Source organism: Carassius carassius, chromosome 36 (genome assembly GCF_963082965.1).
Source record: "Carassius carassius chromosome 36, fCarCar2.1, whole genome shotgun sequence".
NCBI lineage: Eukaryota > Metazoa > Chordata > Actinopteri > Cypriniformes > Cyprinidae > Carassius > Carassius carassius.
This window is the reverse complement of record NC_081790.1, coordinates 18,194,699-18,209,196: the sequence shown is the minus strand read 5'-3', so window position 1 is coordinate 18,209,196 and position 14,498 is coordinate 18,194,699. Positions and strand designations below refer to the sequence as shown.

The window sequence follows — 14,498 nt, the reverse complement described above, 5'->3', positions numbered from 1 at the left end:
GCGTCGAAACGTTAGTCAGTTTTTATTAATAAATTATTAAACGCTGTGTGCTCCGGTCCTGTTTCCTTGGTCCGAGCTAGACCTTGGTTTTCCTCTCTTTAATTTTGTGTCCTGTTCCGTGAGCACCAACCAGGCTGAAGCGCAAGTGACTCCTTTCTATTGTTGTAAATACATGTTACATTTGCAACTAGTCAGTGTTCAAAAACTCACTCACTGATTTTTAAAGATTCTACATGACTTTCTACTTTAAGGACCTTAACAGTAATGTAGTGGAGTGAACAGTACATGGTCTATTCGAATACCTAATATTAAGCCCTGCACTTGTGGTTTCTCTTTCCTTTTGGCACTGCTCAGAGGTGTTCCACCTACACAATTTATCACATACAGACGTTTGCCAAATCTGGAATTGTTCAAAAGTGGAAAAGAAACAAGGGTCCATTTTTATCTGTACCACCGTCCTTTGATTGATCAATACTATGAGCCAGAACCAGTTTTCTTCTTGTGCAGATACTTGAATGCTGTGTTTGTATGTAGTGTACACATTGACCTCATCGATTCTGGCAGCTAAACAGATATGCATGGACATGACTTTAATTCCTTATGTTGACAGAAATGAGACAGCGTATTAATGATTGTATAATTGATTATTATATCATTAATATTCTGCACATGATTACTCTTCAGTACAACAAATATTTGTGACTGTTACATACAACTGTTTGTTTTTCTTTGTGTTTCAGGAATTCCAGTAAGTACTCCGTTATCACGAAGGCTTTAATTCAGAACAAATGTGAGTTGGTCTGGAGGTGGGCAGATACAGGATGGCATGCCGTGTTGGCTTTGCAACCTTGATATAGACTGCAACTGAGGTGAGATAAGATGAAATGGAGAATATATGCTCCAGGAGACAGTATCTGAATTTATCGCACTCCATTTTTCACCGTCTGGCATCCATCCTGACCGCCTGTATCGTAATAACCAGGCATGCCTTTAAAAAAATCCAACAGCTGATTCCAATTTTTTCGGGCCTTACACAGAATGAACAGTAAACACTAGTACATATTGAAAAGTATGTGTACAATCCTCCTTATCATAGTGACGACACAGCAGCACAACAGTTTTTATTGCTGTTACTGCGTCACATTTGTCAACATGAGCAGAAACCCTCCATAATAAAGGAGAATAGTGTGTAAACATGCATGGATGCCCAAACACGTTCCATTTTTATGAGCTGTTTGTCATATAAGCTGTGTTTATGTATTGCAAATGGACTATTAAAGGGGGCCTATTATGCTTTTACAATGTCTTGATTTTGTTTTGGAGGTATACTAAAACATACTCTCGTGCTTGGTGGTTCGAAAAATGCATTATTGTTCACATAATTTACATTACTACAATACCTTTCTCCCCAGCCTGGCACAAACAGCTCGATTAGTTCCAGGTTTGACAAATGCCCTCCTTTCGAAAAACGAAGTGTATTGTGATTGATTATCTGTCCCAGTGTGATTGGCGAACAGCTTAGATGGTGTTTCAGTACTGCCCCGCCCTTTGCCAAAGCAGCAAGTTCCATCTGCTCTGGTATAGTTAAGGATGGTGTCAATATTGCCATATCAATTTGATCCAGACCCAGAGAATATTGAGCAAGAGGATCGCGAAGAACCTTTGCACACATGGATATTGCAAGACATCTTATAAGGGTAACATTATTGGTTTTGTCTTTTTTTTTTTTTTTTTTTGCCAAATCACGTTTTAGATAGGATGTCAACTGCTAAAAAATAACTCTGCTTTCCTATGTACAGATAAGTGCATATGTATTATGTTAATTGTTCTTTAATTCTAACATTATAACACAAATTGCATTGAAAATACAGATGAATTTATTTATACAGTTGAATTTATTTATACCATAGTCTAGTGTTTCCCACAGACTTGGACTCTGTGGTGGAATATATATGCAAATTCATTCAATGCCAGCAGGAGGTGCTGTTGGAGTGATAGAGATCGAGGTTTCCCCAGTACACAAAGCAGTGCTCCCGCTCCCAAACGCTGACATTACATGCAAATGAAATGAAAATTACATCTAATTTTCAGATTTTCTGACATTCATTTTTCAAATATGTAAGGGAAACACTATAGCCTTATAATTGATGTGTAAATTCTGAAGATTACATCATAGTCCAGTATTGTACTCTTAGCAATTTATTATAAAAACTCATAATTGTAACATACATATTTACAGCACCACTACTTCTTTGTTGTCTCTTGTCTGATGCACTCAACCAAGCATTCTAACCAGGACCTCGCACCTCCCCAGCCCACAACTATTCGAATTTCCATATGTGGGAAGTAATTTAATGATATTCTAATGGGCTACTTTGTGACATCACAAAACCGGGAAAACAATGCTATAGTCCAAATGTGCTGTTAGTTGTTCTTGAAAAAGGATTTAAAAAACAAACAAAATATCTCCCTTTGGAGTGGACTTTGAGAATTGTAACTTTGTAGATCTGTTTTATGCCCAAAAATACAAACTGACTAAAATTCAAAAAGTGAAAAAGTATAATAGGACCCCTTTAAAGACAATGGCAAAAATGCAGTATGGAACTTTAATAATGTCCATTCTTGTGCATATTTGGTGGATTTGGAATGTAAACAAACTTCTAACTTTTTTTAAATTCAGATATAATGGGTTTTATGTTTTTAATTGTACTGTTTCTTTTTCTTCATTAAATCCTAACAGGGCCCTCCAGGACGGGATGGCTACCCGGTAATTGTCACTCCAGTTATACACTCACTGATCAAATGATCACATCTGCTTTAACCAAAAGCTCACACAGGACTTGGGGTCTCATGTAGACCTCAGCTGATAGGCAGGGTTAAGTGTCATAGTACGCCACCTGCTGGACATATTAGAAAATATTGCTAAAAAAAAAAAAAAAAGTTTTTTGGGTTTAAGATCATTCAACATTCTGCAGTTGACATAAATAATAATAATAATAATTTATGCATAAACATGCTGATGCCATTTGGGTTGGTTTTAAACTGCCAGATGAGACATTGGGTATATTTCCTAAATGTATTTTATGTATTTCCTCTGGTTGCAAGTTCTGTCGTTACCAACATAGTTCTACGATTTGGCATTTCCTGAATCCATAAACAGTATCCCAAAGTTTTGTGGTTGGATCCTCTGTTTGAACAAAAGCTAGTACGATCTATATCTTTCATTCTATACATAATAAATAAAACAAAATGTTTTTAAAGAGTTTACATGTGCACACGTACTCTAATACCAAAGAGGAAGCCCTGGGTGAGCAAACTAAAAGAGAACAAACATTGCGAAGTAGTCCTCAGATATAATGCCATTTACAGCAATAAATCATCATTAACAGCATTTCTAACCAGCAAGGTTTTAGTTTTTTGTTTCTCCAACATTGAATCATACTATGGTGGTTAAACAAATTATGTTGTTGTACAGAAAACACACCCCAGATCTCTTATTTCTTTGTGCTTACATTTTGAGTAAATCAAGTGGTAAACTTTTGATGGGATTAAACAAGGCAAAATACATCAATGTACTTTTCACAAAGGTTTTCAAATGGTATATATTATGGTACAGATAACTGTATGCATATATAGCATATTACACAGGCATATAATCCATCTGTCTGCATAGCCTGCCTATTAAAAATGAACCTTAAAACTCAGAAAAATAGTTTAAATTATCAGTATTAGGTAAGCTAATTTAATCATATAAAATGTTCTTATTTTAAGTTCTTATTTTCAGTTATTATAAAAAAACTATACTCTTACAGAACAAAGAGATATTGTTCTTTCCAATAGCTTTGCTTTTAAAAGAGGCATTAGTTGTGTGAAGACTCCCTGACAGGCCATCGCAATCCAGATGCGATCAGTTGCATGCATTGGCAGCCTCCGCTCCGCATAAAGATCAACTGGGAAATATAGCCCTGTGTGAAGTCTCTCCAAGCATAACAAGAGAGCTGCTCCAAACTGATCCGTGCGTAGGACTGCACTACACGTGGCCCTTACCGGATTTCCAATTGCACTCAGAACTATCACCACACAAGTCATTGATTTTTTCTACATCATGCTAAATAAACTGACATGTGCAACCCCTGCGTGCTTTCTTGTCACTTGTCCGTTGTGAAAGTACAATCACACAATACCAGATCAAGACAGACAGCTCTATTGTCTGCGTTTCCTGACTATGTTGTTCAGAATAAATACATTCAAGTCAGAGACTGATAAGAAATACAGGTTTACCACTATATTTGTTTTTAGTCTAATTTTAAAATGTGTATACGTTATGTTGACACATTGTTTTGATTGTGCGTTTAGATCTTCGCTTCCAGTTTTACATTTATTATGAACTTTTGTTCAAAAGGTTTTCCAATCAGAATGTGTTCACATTTCATTTAGTTAAGTATGCTGGCTTATATTTTTCACAGGTCAGACCCCTTTCAGCACCTTCAGTGCCATGGACAGCAACTTCCTGTCTTTTAGCCTGAGCGTACTGAAGCCAGTGATGATAAACCTTTCCTTCCTCTAATTATTTATAACAGGGGACCACTAATTATTATTACAAAAATATAAAATTTTTGGAGTCCATCAAAGCTAAACTGTATGGTTCTGATTTTATAGCGAACGATGTTTATTTATTTTTTTCCTTAATTTTAAAATATATATATATATATACAGTACAGACCAAAAGTTTGGAAACATTACTATTTTTAATGTTTTTGAAAGAAGTTTCTTCTGCTCATCAAGCCTGCATTTATTTGATCAAAAATACAGAAAAAACTGTAATATTGTGAAATATTATTACAACTTAAAATAATAGTTTTCTATTTGAATATACTTTAAAAAAAAATAATTTATTCCTGTGATGCAAAGCTGAATTTTCAGCATCATTACTCCAGCCTTCAGTGTCACATGTAACATCCAGTCTATCACATGATCATTTAGAAATCATTCTAATATTCTGATTTATTATGAGTGTTGGAAACAGTTCTGCTGTCTAATATATTTGATGAATAAAAGGTTAAAAAGAACTGCATTTATTCAAAATAAAAATTCTAATAATATATATTCTAATAATATATTTTCTTATATATCACTTTTTTATCAATTTAACACATCCTTGCTGAATAAAAGTATTGATTTTATTTATAAAAAGAAAGAAAAAGTTACTGACCCCAAATTACTGACCAGTAGTGTATATTGTTATTACAAAATATTTATATTTTAAAAACATAGCTTTTTTTTTTTTTTTACTTTTTATTCATCAAAGTATCCTAAAAAAGTATCACATGTTCTGAAAAAATATTAAGCAGCAGAACTGTTTCCAACTTTGATAATGAATCATCATATTAGAATGATTTCTAAAGGATCATGTGATAATGATCCTAAAAATTCAGCTTTGCATCACAGAAATAAATGATAATTTAAAGTATAATAAATTTAAAAACAATTATTTTAAATTGTAATAATATATCACAATATTATATTTTTTTCTGTATTTTTGATCAAATAAATGCAGGCTTGATGAGCAGAAGAAACTTCTTTCAAAAACATAAAAAATAGTAATGTTTCCAAACTTTTGGTCTGTACTGTATATATATATATATATATAAATAAATGAAGCTAGGTCATCTATTATAACACATGTGTGGGTGCCTTAACTCCTGGTCTGTACGTGCTCTCTGTGGAATAGGAATTGCAGCATATGTTTCCACATTTCTTTTTAGCATCTTCCATTTACCGCTGTCTGTTTGTATTTGGTCAGTTTGGAGAAAGCCTAAGCAATACAAACCAGACCAGCATTTGCTATCACAGGAACTTGAAGACACTTGAAGAGAACATGAATGGAGATGGCTCCAGATCGTGATGTTGTATTTGGTTTCCAAAAAGATCCAATGCTTAACAAATTTGCTGAATGCAAAATAAACTCTAAGGCATGATCTAAAGGAAACGGCTTATGGTGTTTCAGTTTTTTTTTTTTATTAACATAGACTTACAGTCTAAATGAAACAACAACTGTTACTGTTATTACACTTGTATACAAAGCTTTGTATTATGCTTGTTATAGATTGTGTGATGTCACGTGTACTACTGCCATTGGCAATAGATCACTGCGGTGACGCGGTTGTCACAGCGACTGTCACAAAACCTAGTTCCACTTGCCTTTTTCAAAAATACATTTTACTCAGGTGCCTGTCACTATGGGGAAGAAATTATCAAAATCTTAAATTTAAATCCAATGTACAGTACAGACCAAAAGTTTGGACACACCTTCTCATTCAAAGAGTTTTCTTTACTTTCATGACTATGAAAATTATAGATTTACACTGAAGGCATCAAAACTATGAATTAACACATGTGGAATTATATATGGAATTATGTACATAACAAAAAAGTGTGAAACAACTGAAAATATGTCATATTCTAGGTTCTTCAAAGTAGCCACCTTTTGCTTTGATTACTGCTTTGCACACTCTTGGCATTCTCTTGATGAGCTTCAAGAGGTAGTCACCTGAAATGGTCTTCCAACAGTCTTGAAGGAGTTCCCCGAGAGATGATTAGCACTTGTTAGGCCTTTTGCCTTCTGTCTGCGGCCCAGCTCACCCCTAAACCATCTCGATTGGGTTCAGGTCCGGTGACTGTGGAGGCCAGGTCATCTGGCGCAGCACCCCATCACTCTCCTTCTTGGTCAAATAGCCCTTGATGCCTTCAGTGTGACTCTACAATTTTCATAGAGTCACTCTTTGAATGAGAAGGTGTGTCCAAACTTTTGGTCTGTACTGAAACAACTATAAAAACTAATCCAAGTCTTGTTCTCTTTCTGTCTCTCTCAGGGTCAAATGGGTATGGATGTGAGTACAAAATCACTGTGCAGCAATAAATATACATCCCAACAGATAACTGGAGTGATTATGCTGCAAAAAATATAATAATATCTAATAATAATTTCTATCTTTTCTTATAGGGACCTCCAGGTCCAAATGGCAGTCAGGTAGGTTTTTTCATCATTTCAATCTATAAACAACCTTATTAATGTGTGTTGTGTAATGTACTGTCATAGGCCAGTTTGTAATACATCATGGAATAAACCAGGCCCACCTCCTGTTTTATACAGCACAGGTAAACTTCAGTCCATCACCTCATTCATAATAGTGTGATGCTGAAAAGTAGTGTCAAAGACCATAGAATACCCAAGACATGTCACTCGTATAGTTTTGAATGGGGAAAAATGCAACGTTCAATATGGCCGCTCAATCGCAGGAAGCCCGCCTTCTGAATGAAGGAGCCAATCACTAATTGGTAAATCTTGTCACTGCAGCTGCCATTAGAAGCGTCCCGGTTGCTATAGAAACAGTCAACATTCTGAGATGTGCGCTCAGTACTGCACATGCGCACTGGCTGATCTAGCCTGAGAAATAAGTTTTTTATAACTTTTTGAGCTAAAGTAACAACATTTATGACACAGTTGTTTTCAGATTTCCTCTGTGATTTTAAATAGGAAGTTTAATCCTAAGCTTAGTGAACAGTTTTGGAGAATTTTATGTTTCCCCAGTCAAAGAAATAGGAGCTGCACTTGGATGCCCAAGGGGCGTTGCAAAGATGGCCGCCGAGTGACATGACTTGTCTTAAAGGGACTTTGGTAGCAGGGATGGAAATTAGCACCCGCCACCAGCCAAATGCGGGTGATTTTGTGTTGTGGCGGGTAAACGTGCTTCACCTACCTGCCACTGTGGCAGGTAAATAAAAATAGCATACCATTTCACCCGGCCAGTGGACAAAAAAGTTAATTTCCATGCCTGGTGTGTGTACAACTCGCAATAAAGTGTAATATCATCCGAAGCAGCTCCGTGGAAAAAACGGGCTCGAAACGGCGGCGTTGTTCCCAGTACAGTGTTTGTAGCTGAAGTTAGTTTTTATAGAGTTCAGTACAAACTTACTAGCAGTTACTAAGAACCCAATTCTGCAGCTTATATCCCAAATTCAGTAAAAATGGCTGGTGCAACCCTATCCATGTCTTTTACTTGTATATGTAACATGGGGGAGGCCAGCAGGGACTCAGTGTCACTGTGTGGGAGAAATTATGTAGTCAATGCCTCTTTTAAAACCCATTTGAAGGGTAATTATTGGAGCAATTAATTGCTCAGAACTGCATACAAATTTTGACAGCTTTTGTCAGTTACGTCAAAGTTTAGAGTCACTAGTTTAAAATCACGCTCAAGATTATGAATGTTTTCTTGCTAAAAGTGGAAGGGCACTTAAGTTGAGTGTTTACTTGAAGGACCATTGAAGATTAAAGAAAGAGGGGTGTGTTTTTGACCGGGCACACATCAACAAGAAGATCCACATTAAACATCTTTATGTTACAGGAGAGATGTACATCTCAACCTTCTCTAAATGTTCTCCATCTGTGTGCTGAAGTCAGTATCCTCTAGTGTAGCTTCTCCATCACAATCAAAGCATCAGAAAATTAAATGTGTCCAGGGCATCATTGTTGGGTTTATTAACACCCTCCAATCTATTACATATTTTATGGCATATCGTGGCAATCTATAACAATAAAACTCGAGTCCGCTTTAAAAATATAAACGTGACAATAACTCTTCCAATATTCCTGCTCTACCATTTTGTAAGCCACAAATCCATGTTTTGATCTCAAGTCAACATTAAGAGCACTTGGGACAAGACTCTTGTGTTTAACATTCTTTGAAAAATACCACAACACCACTGCACTGCTTACTGTGATGAAGCACATACTTATGAAACAGCACACAAAATTACAGCGTTCGAAGAGTTGCAGTGAACACAACACCACAGAGTATGATGGAACTGTGATAATCAGAATGTGTCTTGTTGTTTTTGCGGTCTTGAGCAAAGTTTCCTGTGCGGACCGCTGAGCAGAATAAAATCATCCATTCCCTCAAACCAGCTGTCAACTAATGAAATAAGAGCACTTGTGTTAAATTATATGCAGGAATCTTTGCTGTCATCAGGAATGAAATGTCATAACATTGTTTTATTTTTACTTTTCTATATCTTTCTCTTAATATTTTGTGATGTATTGGTTTTCATTTACTCAATCATTCGTCCAAACACTCAGATTCAACCACTAAAACATCTGCCAGTCATTTCTGAGGGTGCAAGAGGTGTGACTTGTGGTTTGCAATGGAAATAGCCTGCGTTGTTAAGAACAATTTTTATTCTGTCACTTTGAATCTTTCTCTTCTTTTGCCAGGGAATGCCGGGACCAAAAGGAGATAAGGTATATTCACCCCACAATATATTCCAGCATGTTAAATGTGCAATTTATGGAGTCATCAAAGTATAATGATAGTTTTGATCCAAATAAATGTATTCACGAGTATAAGCTACGAGTTGCTCTCTCCACAGGGTGACCAGGGAGACATGGGTCCCAGGGTGAGTGTCACAAACATTTAATATTATACTCATTCAGAAGCCTTAGTTTACAGAGATTGCACTGATCTGAGGATGTCCCTTGACCTGGAAGTCAATTATAAAGCCATTTACTTCCATATGGCAGGGCTTGGTTGCTAGCAGTTTCACATTACTGTGTTGATGGACATAAAATCTTTATCCGTTCAACTAATTCCAATTTCAACCTCAATATGGTATCCATCACTGTACCCCTGCGTCCACCAAGCCAGTTTTCTCCTCATCCAAAGGGAAAAACTGTGAGCCTTGACAAATCAGGAATTCGCCGGTGCACATCGCACCACTTTTCTATCTATATCTACTTGAACTATCATTTAAATCATTTGGCTCCCTATGCTTCTTTTCCACCATACCTCATGACCATTCAGCACAATTAGAAACATGTGCTTTGGCTGTTCTCTTTCTTTATGTTAAGAACATGTGTTGTATGCGCTACACTGTTTTTGCTTTACGCCATTAGTCTGAAAATGAAACAAATCTTTGAGAGTGGTGACATGAGCAGTCAGGAAATGGAAAACAGCCTCTCCCATGGGCCGTGTTCCTCTTTTTGTGTGTATGTAAGAGCCAAATTAGCGCTTTTTCAACTGCATTGAAGCAAGAGGAGTATGGCCCTTTGGAATCCATTAAAGCTCTCATGGGACAAGGACCCCTTGACCTGGAAGTCGATTAAAGTTGTGTTTCCTTCCAGATGGCAAGACTTGGGTTTGTAGTGCAGGTGGATAGTTGACCTTATGCTTACTGCTGACTTGTGACTTTTGCCCTTTGCCCAGACACAGAAGAAGCAGATCAGACTCACAAAGTAGTAGGCATCTGAGGCAAGTAAAGAAGAATGTTCTGCTAAGATGTATGCAGGGTTGTGTGCTGTTCAGAACTGAATTGAGAATTCTGTTTAGTTTCCAGTTTGGTTCCTGAATTTGAAATGAGGTAGCAAACAGGATGAATAATTGTAATTCAGATTCAAGGTAATGAAATTCACATAACTTTAAATTAGAAAAGCAAAGTTTAAAGTTCTGTGGGGGGGGGTTAAAAGGTCACGGAAATTGAGGGTTTATAGGCCTTACAGATAGATAGATCATAGAGATCATATCGTAGAGCAGTGGTCGGAAACAGGCAGCCCAAGGGTTAAAATTATTTTAATAGCGGCTGGTTCTGAATTAGATTTGTCATATTGCAACAGTTACTCACAGTCAGAGTATGTGAGCGGAGCGCAGAGTATAGCAGTGTGATTTTGACTGGAGCATGGAGCTGATTTTTTGAAGTCTGGGCGTCGTGTTTTCACTTGCTCCAAGAGCGCTCCACCACCACTCCATCACGAGTACAATTCATGCAAACATCACGTAATATAACTCCATATATTAAGCATAATTAGCTAGCTTAACAGAGAAGGATCACTCAAATCAGAAAGAATGGGAAGGCTATGATGACGGCAGTGGATTTGTTTGTTCCTTCTAGATATACATTTTCAGCTAAAAGCATGATTTAAACAAGTACAACATCACTTATTCACACGCAGTTGTTCTCTTAATAATACATTCAAACAAATGTAATTGGAGTGGAGCTTCCCCAACCTTCTCCCAAAACAGCTTATGCTACGGTTTCAGCTAAAATAGTTCAGTTTTGTATTTAATATCAAAGTAATTATGGAGCATTTAAATGTTAATTAAATGTACAGATTTTTTTTTTTAAGTAACTACCAAGCGACCAGCGGCAGACAGTGAGTTGATCATAGCCTATGTTTGATCAATTAAGCCTTCTCAAATCATCACGACTTTCCTAGAATAAAATCTATATATATAAAACAGTTAAAGCTATTGCAATGTTAGTTTAAATCTTAAACCTATATAAGTGTGTGCTATTGGATGCATATCTAATAGTTTGTCATTTTTGCTCATAAAGGTAAGGGTATAAATCATTTGGAACTGTAAAGGGTCTACTTTTATTTGTGTGCACTCAAAATATCAACTAAACTTTGTGCTTTTATTAAATAAAGGATACATAGACCTACAGTACAGGATGAGCATTTTGGCCAGGAGCACTTCACAATCATGGACTGGATCTCAGCAAATACTTGCCTCACAGACTTGTGAAATATATCTATAGAAGCTATAAATTGCTAATTTAAAACAAAATAATTCAAATAAAAAACAAAAACCCTTCATGGATTTTTTTACATATGCATTTCTCTCTAAATGCGTGTCCAATGAGGAGATGGCAGTCAGGATCATCATTTTCATCTTTGCGACACAAAATAATTTATTAATAAATAATTCAAATATCTTCCTACTGTTTCCCCCCAACAAATTCATGGTAATTACTTTTGCTGGGGCTTTGCAGCACACTTTAGCCTATTGCATTCATTTTTTGCACTGCACATTACCAATTGACCCACTGTTTGCCGTGGTAATCAAATCAAAACTCTCTGATGCTCTGCATGGTCAACGGTCAAAAAGTAGTATTTGGGGAAGTCGTGGCCTAGTGGTTGGAGAGTATGACTTCTAATCCTAAGGTTGTGGGTTCGAGTCTTGGGCCAGCAATTCGGTTGTTAAGTGATGACATAAGAAGCGCTGTTTCCAGGTCCAAGCCTCAATTCGCTTCACCTGAGAATATGACCTCAGCAGTCGTTTAAGTGCAATGTTTATTCATAATATTAATTTAAGCTAAACGCTTTCAAACTTACGGTATAACCTACAGTCTCCGTGCTCACAGCGTCCCAAACACAAATAATTTTTATATATTTTTTTTAATTTATATTTTCATATTCTGGCTAACTGGGACTTCGGTATGTAGTTAAAGGTTAGGATTATAACTTTTTCGCTAGTATTATATCAAATTGTGAGTGTATATTAGCACCTTTTGTTGTTTTCTCGTGGTAACTGATAGAGTGTTTGGACCCGGAAGCGGTGCTACGTGACGTCAGACTTAACAAGCGAATACCATGACTTAGGTGCCCTTGAGCAAGGCATGAACCCCAAACTGCTCCCCGGGCACCGCAGCATAAATGGCTGCCCACTGCTCCAGGTGTGTGTTCACAGTGTGTGTGTGTTCACGGTATGTGTGTGTTCAAGGGCGTAGATTTGGTTTGAACATTGGGGGGGTTGAACGTTGTATGCTGCCCGTTATTTTTTTCAAAAAAAAATTTTTTTATGTGTATTGTTATTGGATAATTTATTTCTTCCTATCTATCTATCTATCTACCTATCTATCTATCTGGCAACATGCTTTAACTGATTACAAATTCAACATATACAATATGAAAGAGACAACATTTAGACATTTATTTTAAGATTTTTACATTCCACCTTAATGCATTTTAATTTTTTTTCTAAAGGGAAACACATCTTTAAAACATTAAAGGCATTAATGTATAGCCTAACTTTACAAAACTGCTGTTTTTCTATACTGTTTCCTATTTTATTTTATTTTATTGATTGAATGGCATCTTCTTTACCTGATCACCTGCTCCTCCTCTCCCTCTGCTGACTTTTCTACCCTGCAGCTATATTTACCTCGAATCTGTTATAAAAACATGTAAAGAGATTATACACCTCATAATGTTATGAATTTTGTGTATAATCATCATTCATAAAATTCTAACATAGTAGAGATTATCAAAAGAAAGAAATTAAGTATGGAAACCGCCAGTAGGCGGCAGCGTTTCACTGTTTCAATGAGTTAGCCTGTTAAATCGTTAATTCATCCAATTCGTTCAAAAGTCAGATTAATTTAGTAAGAAAACAAACACCGATGTGAATACTTTTGTCGTTGATAATTACAGACACTATTGAAAAATATACTAGCAAAACAGACAGCTGCTTTGGTAACTTGTTATACTGATAGTTATAGCTAAATACATTGCAATGGATTAGCTAGCTAAAATATATGTGGTGTGTACTAACTATTACACAATATTCTCATACCTCATTCTCAGTATGCTTTATTTTTTTTTGCATCCCTCTCTGACCAGCAGTTAAATATAGTCCGCTGTGCAGCGCTTCGCTTCATTTTTGGCGTTAACATTAACCGTGTGCTCTCCCATTCAAACACCACTCGCTTGTTTTGGTGAAAGTGCGACTCATTGGTTGGGCGTTACCAATCGGTTCAATGGAGGGGGAGTATTTTTTGTCTGATTTATTATGACATACTCATATTTGATTAGGAACAAAATTATTTTTACAAAATAAATGAATTCTATTTTTTCATATTATATTTTTCATTTGATCTACTGTGATTTTCATGTTGAAATAATGGGGGGGTTGTAACTGATGGATTTGAATATTGGGGGGGTTACCTCCCCCCCATCCCCCCCATAAACTACGCCCCTGTGTGTGTTCACTGCTGTGTGTGTGCACTTTGGATGGGTTAAATGCAGAGCACAAATTCTGAGTATAGGTCACCATACTTGGCTGTATGTCACGTCAAGTATAACAGTAGAAAACTTTGAGTACACAGCTAGTTTACCTCTATGTTTGTAATTTGTACTGCAATTATACTAAAAGTGAACTTATATGTATACTGATAGTTTACTACTTAAATACTTTGTACACTTTTAAGTATAGTCTCAGTAAACTACTAGTTTAGTAGTTTTATACTGCAAGTATACTCATAAGTTTTCTTTAAGTGAACTTTACATCATATTTTAAGTATACTACTATGTCTCTGTTTAGGTTTTAATTTGTATATATTATGAATATCTGAACATATAAAACATCCAAAGAAGAGTGTATCTGCTTGTAAACAAAAACATTTTATTCTAGCTTTGTGCATTCTTTATAAACAATTTAATGTGGGTAAGTTTCATAAAAATATAGAAATAACATTTTGAACAAAAAGCTGAAAAAAAAAGACTATGAATTTGATTCAGAATGATAATCAAAACGTAGATGGAATCGATCAACACCGTATAAAATACGGATTCTAGGAACACAAGTGAAGCTCAAATATATTTAGATTTTTTGTAAGTATAAGTCTAGTATACTTAAATGTCATTAAGTATATTTCTGAGGAGTACA

The 14,498-nt window shown here is 36.0% G+C and overlaps 1 protein-coding gene across 1 annotated transcript in view; it reads left to right on the top strand.

The window, feature by feature from the left end:
• LOC132117358 (collagen alpha-1(XXIII) chain-like) overlaps window positions 1-14,498 on the top strand; it is a 139,040-nt gene that overhangs the window by 76,505 nt on the left and 48,037 nt on the right. The window contains exons 4-9 of the mRNA XM_059526606.1: window positions 741-748; window positions 2,741-2,767; window positions 6,873-6,890; window positions 7,004-7,030; window positions 9,272-9,298; window positions 9,427-9,453. Of these exons, the coding sequence (XP_059382589.1) occupies window positions 741-748; window positions 2,741-2,767; window positions 6,873-6,890; window positions 7,004-7,030; window positions 9,272-9,298; window positions 9,427-9,453 (134 nt within the window). The remainder of the gene's footprint in view (window positions 1-740; window positions 749-2,740; window positions 2,768-6,872; window positions 6,891-7,003; window positions 7,031-9,271; window positions 9,299-9,426; window positions 9,454-14,498) is intronic.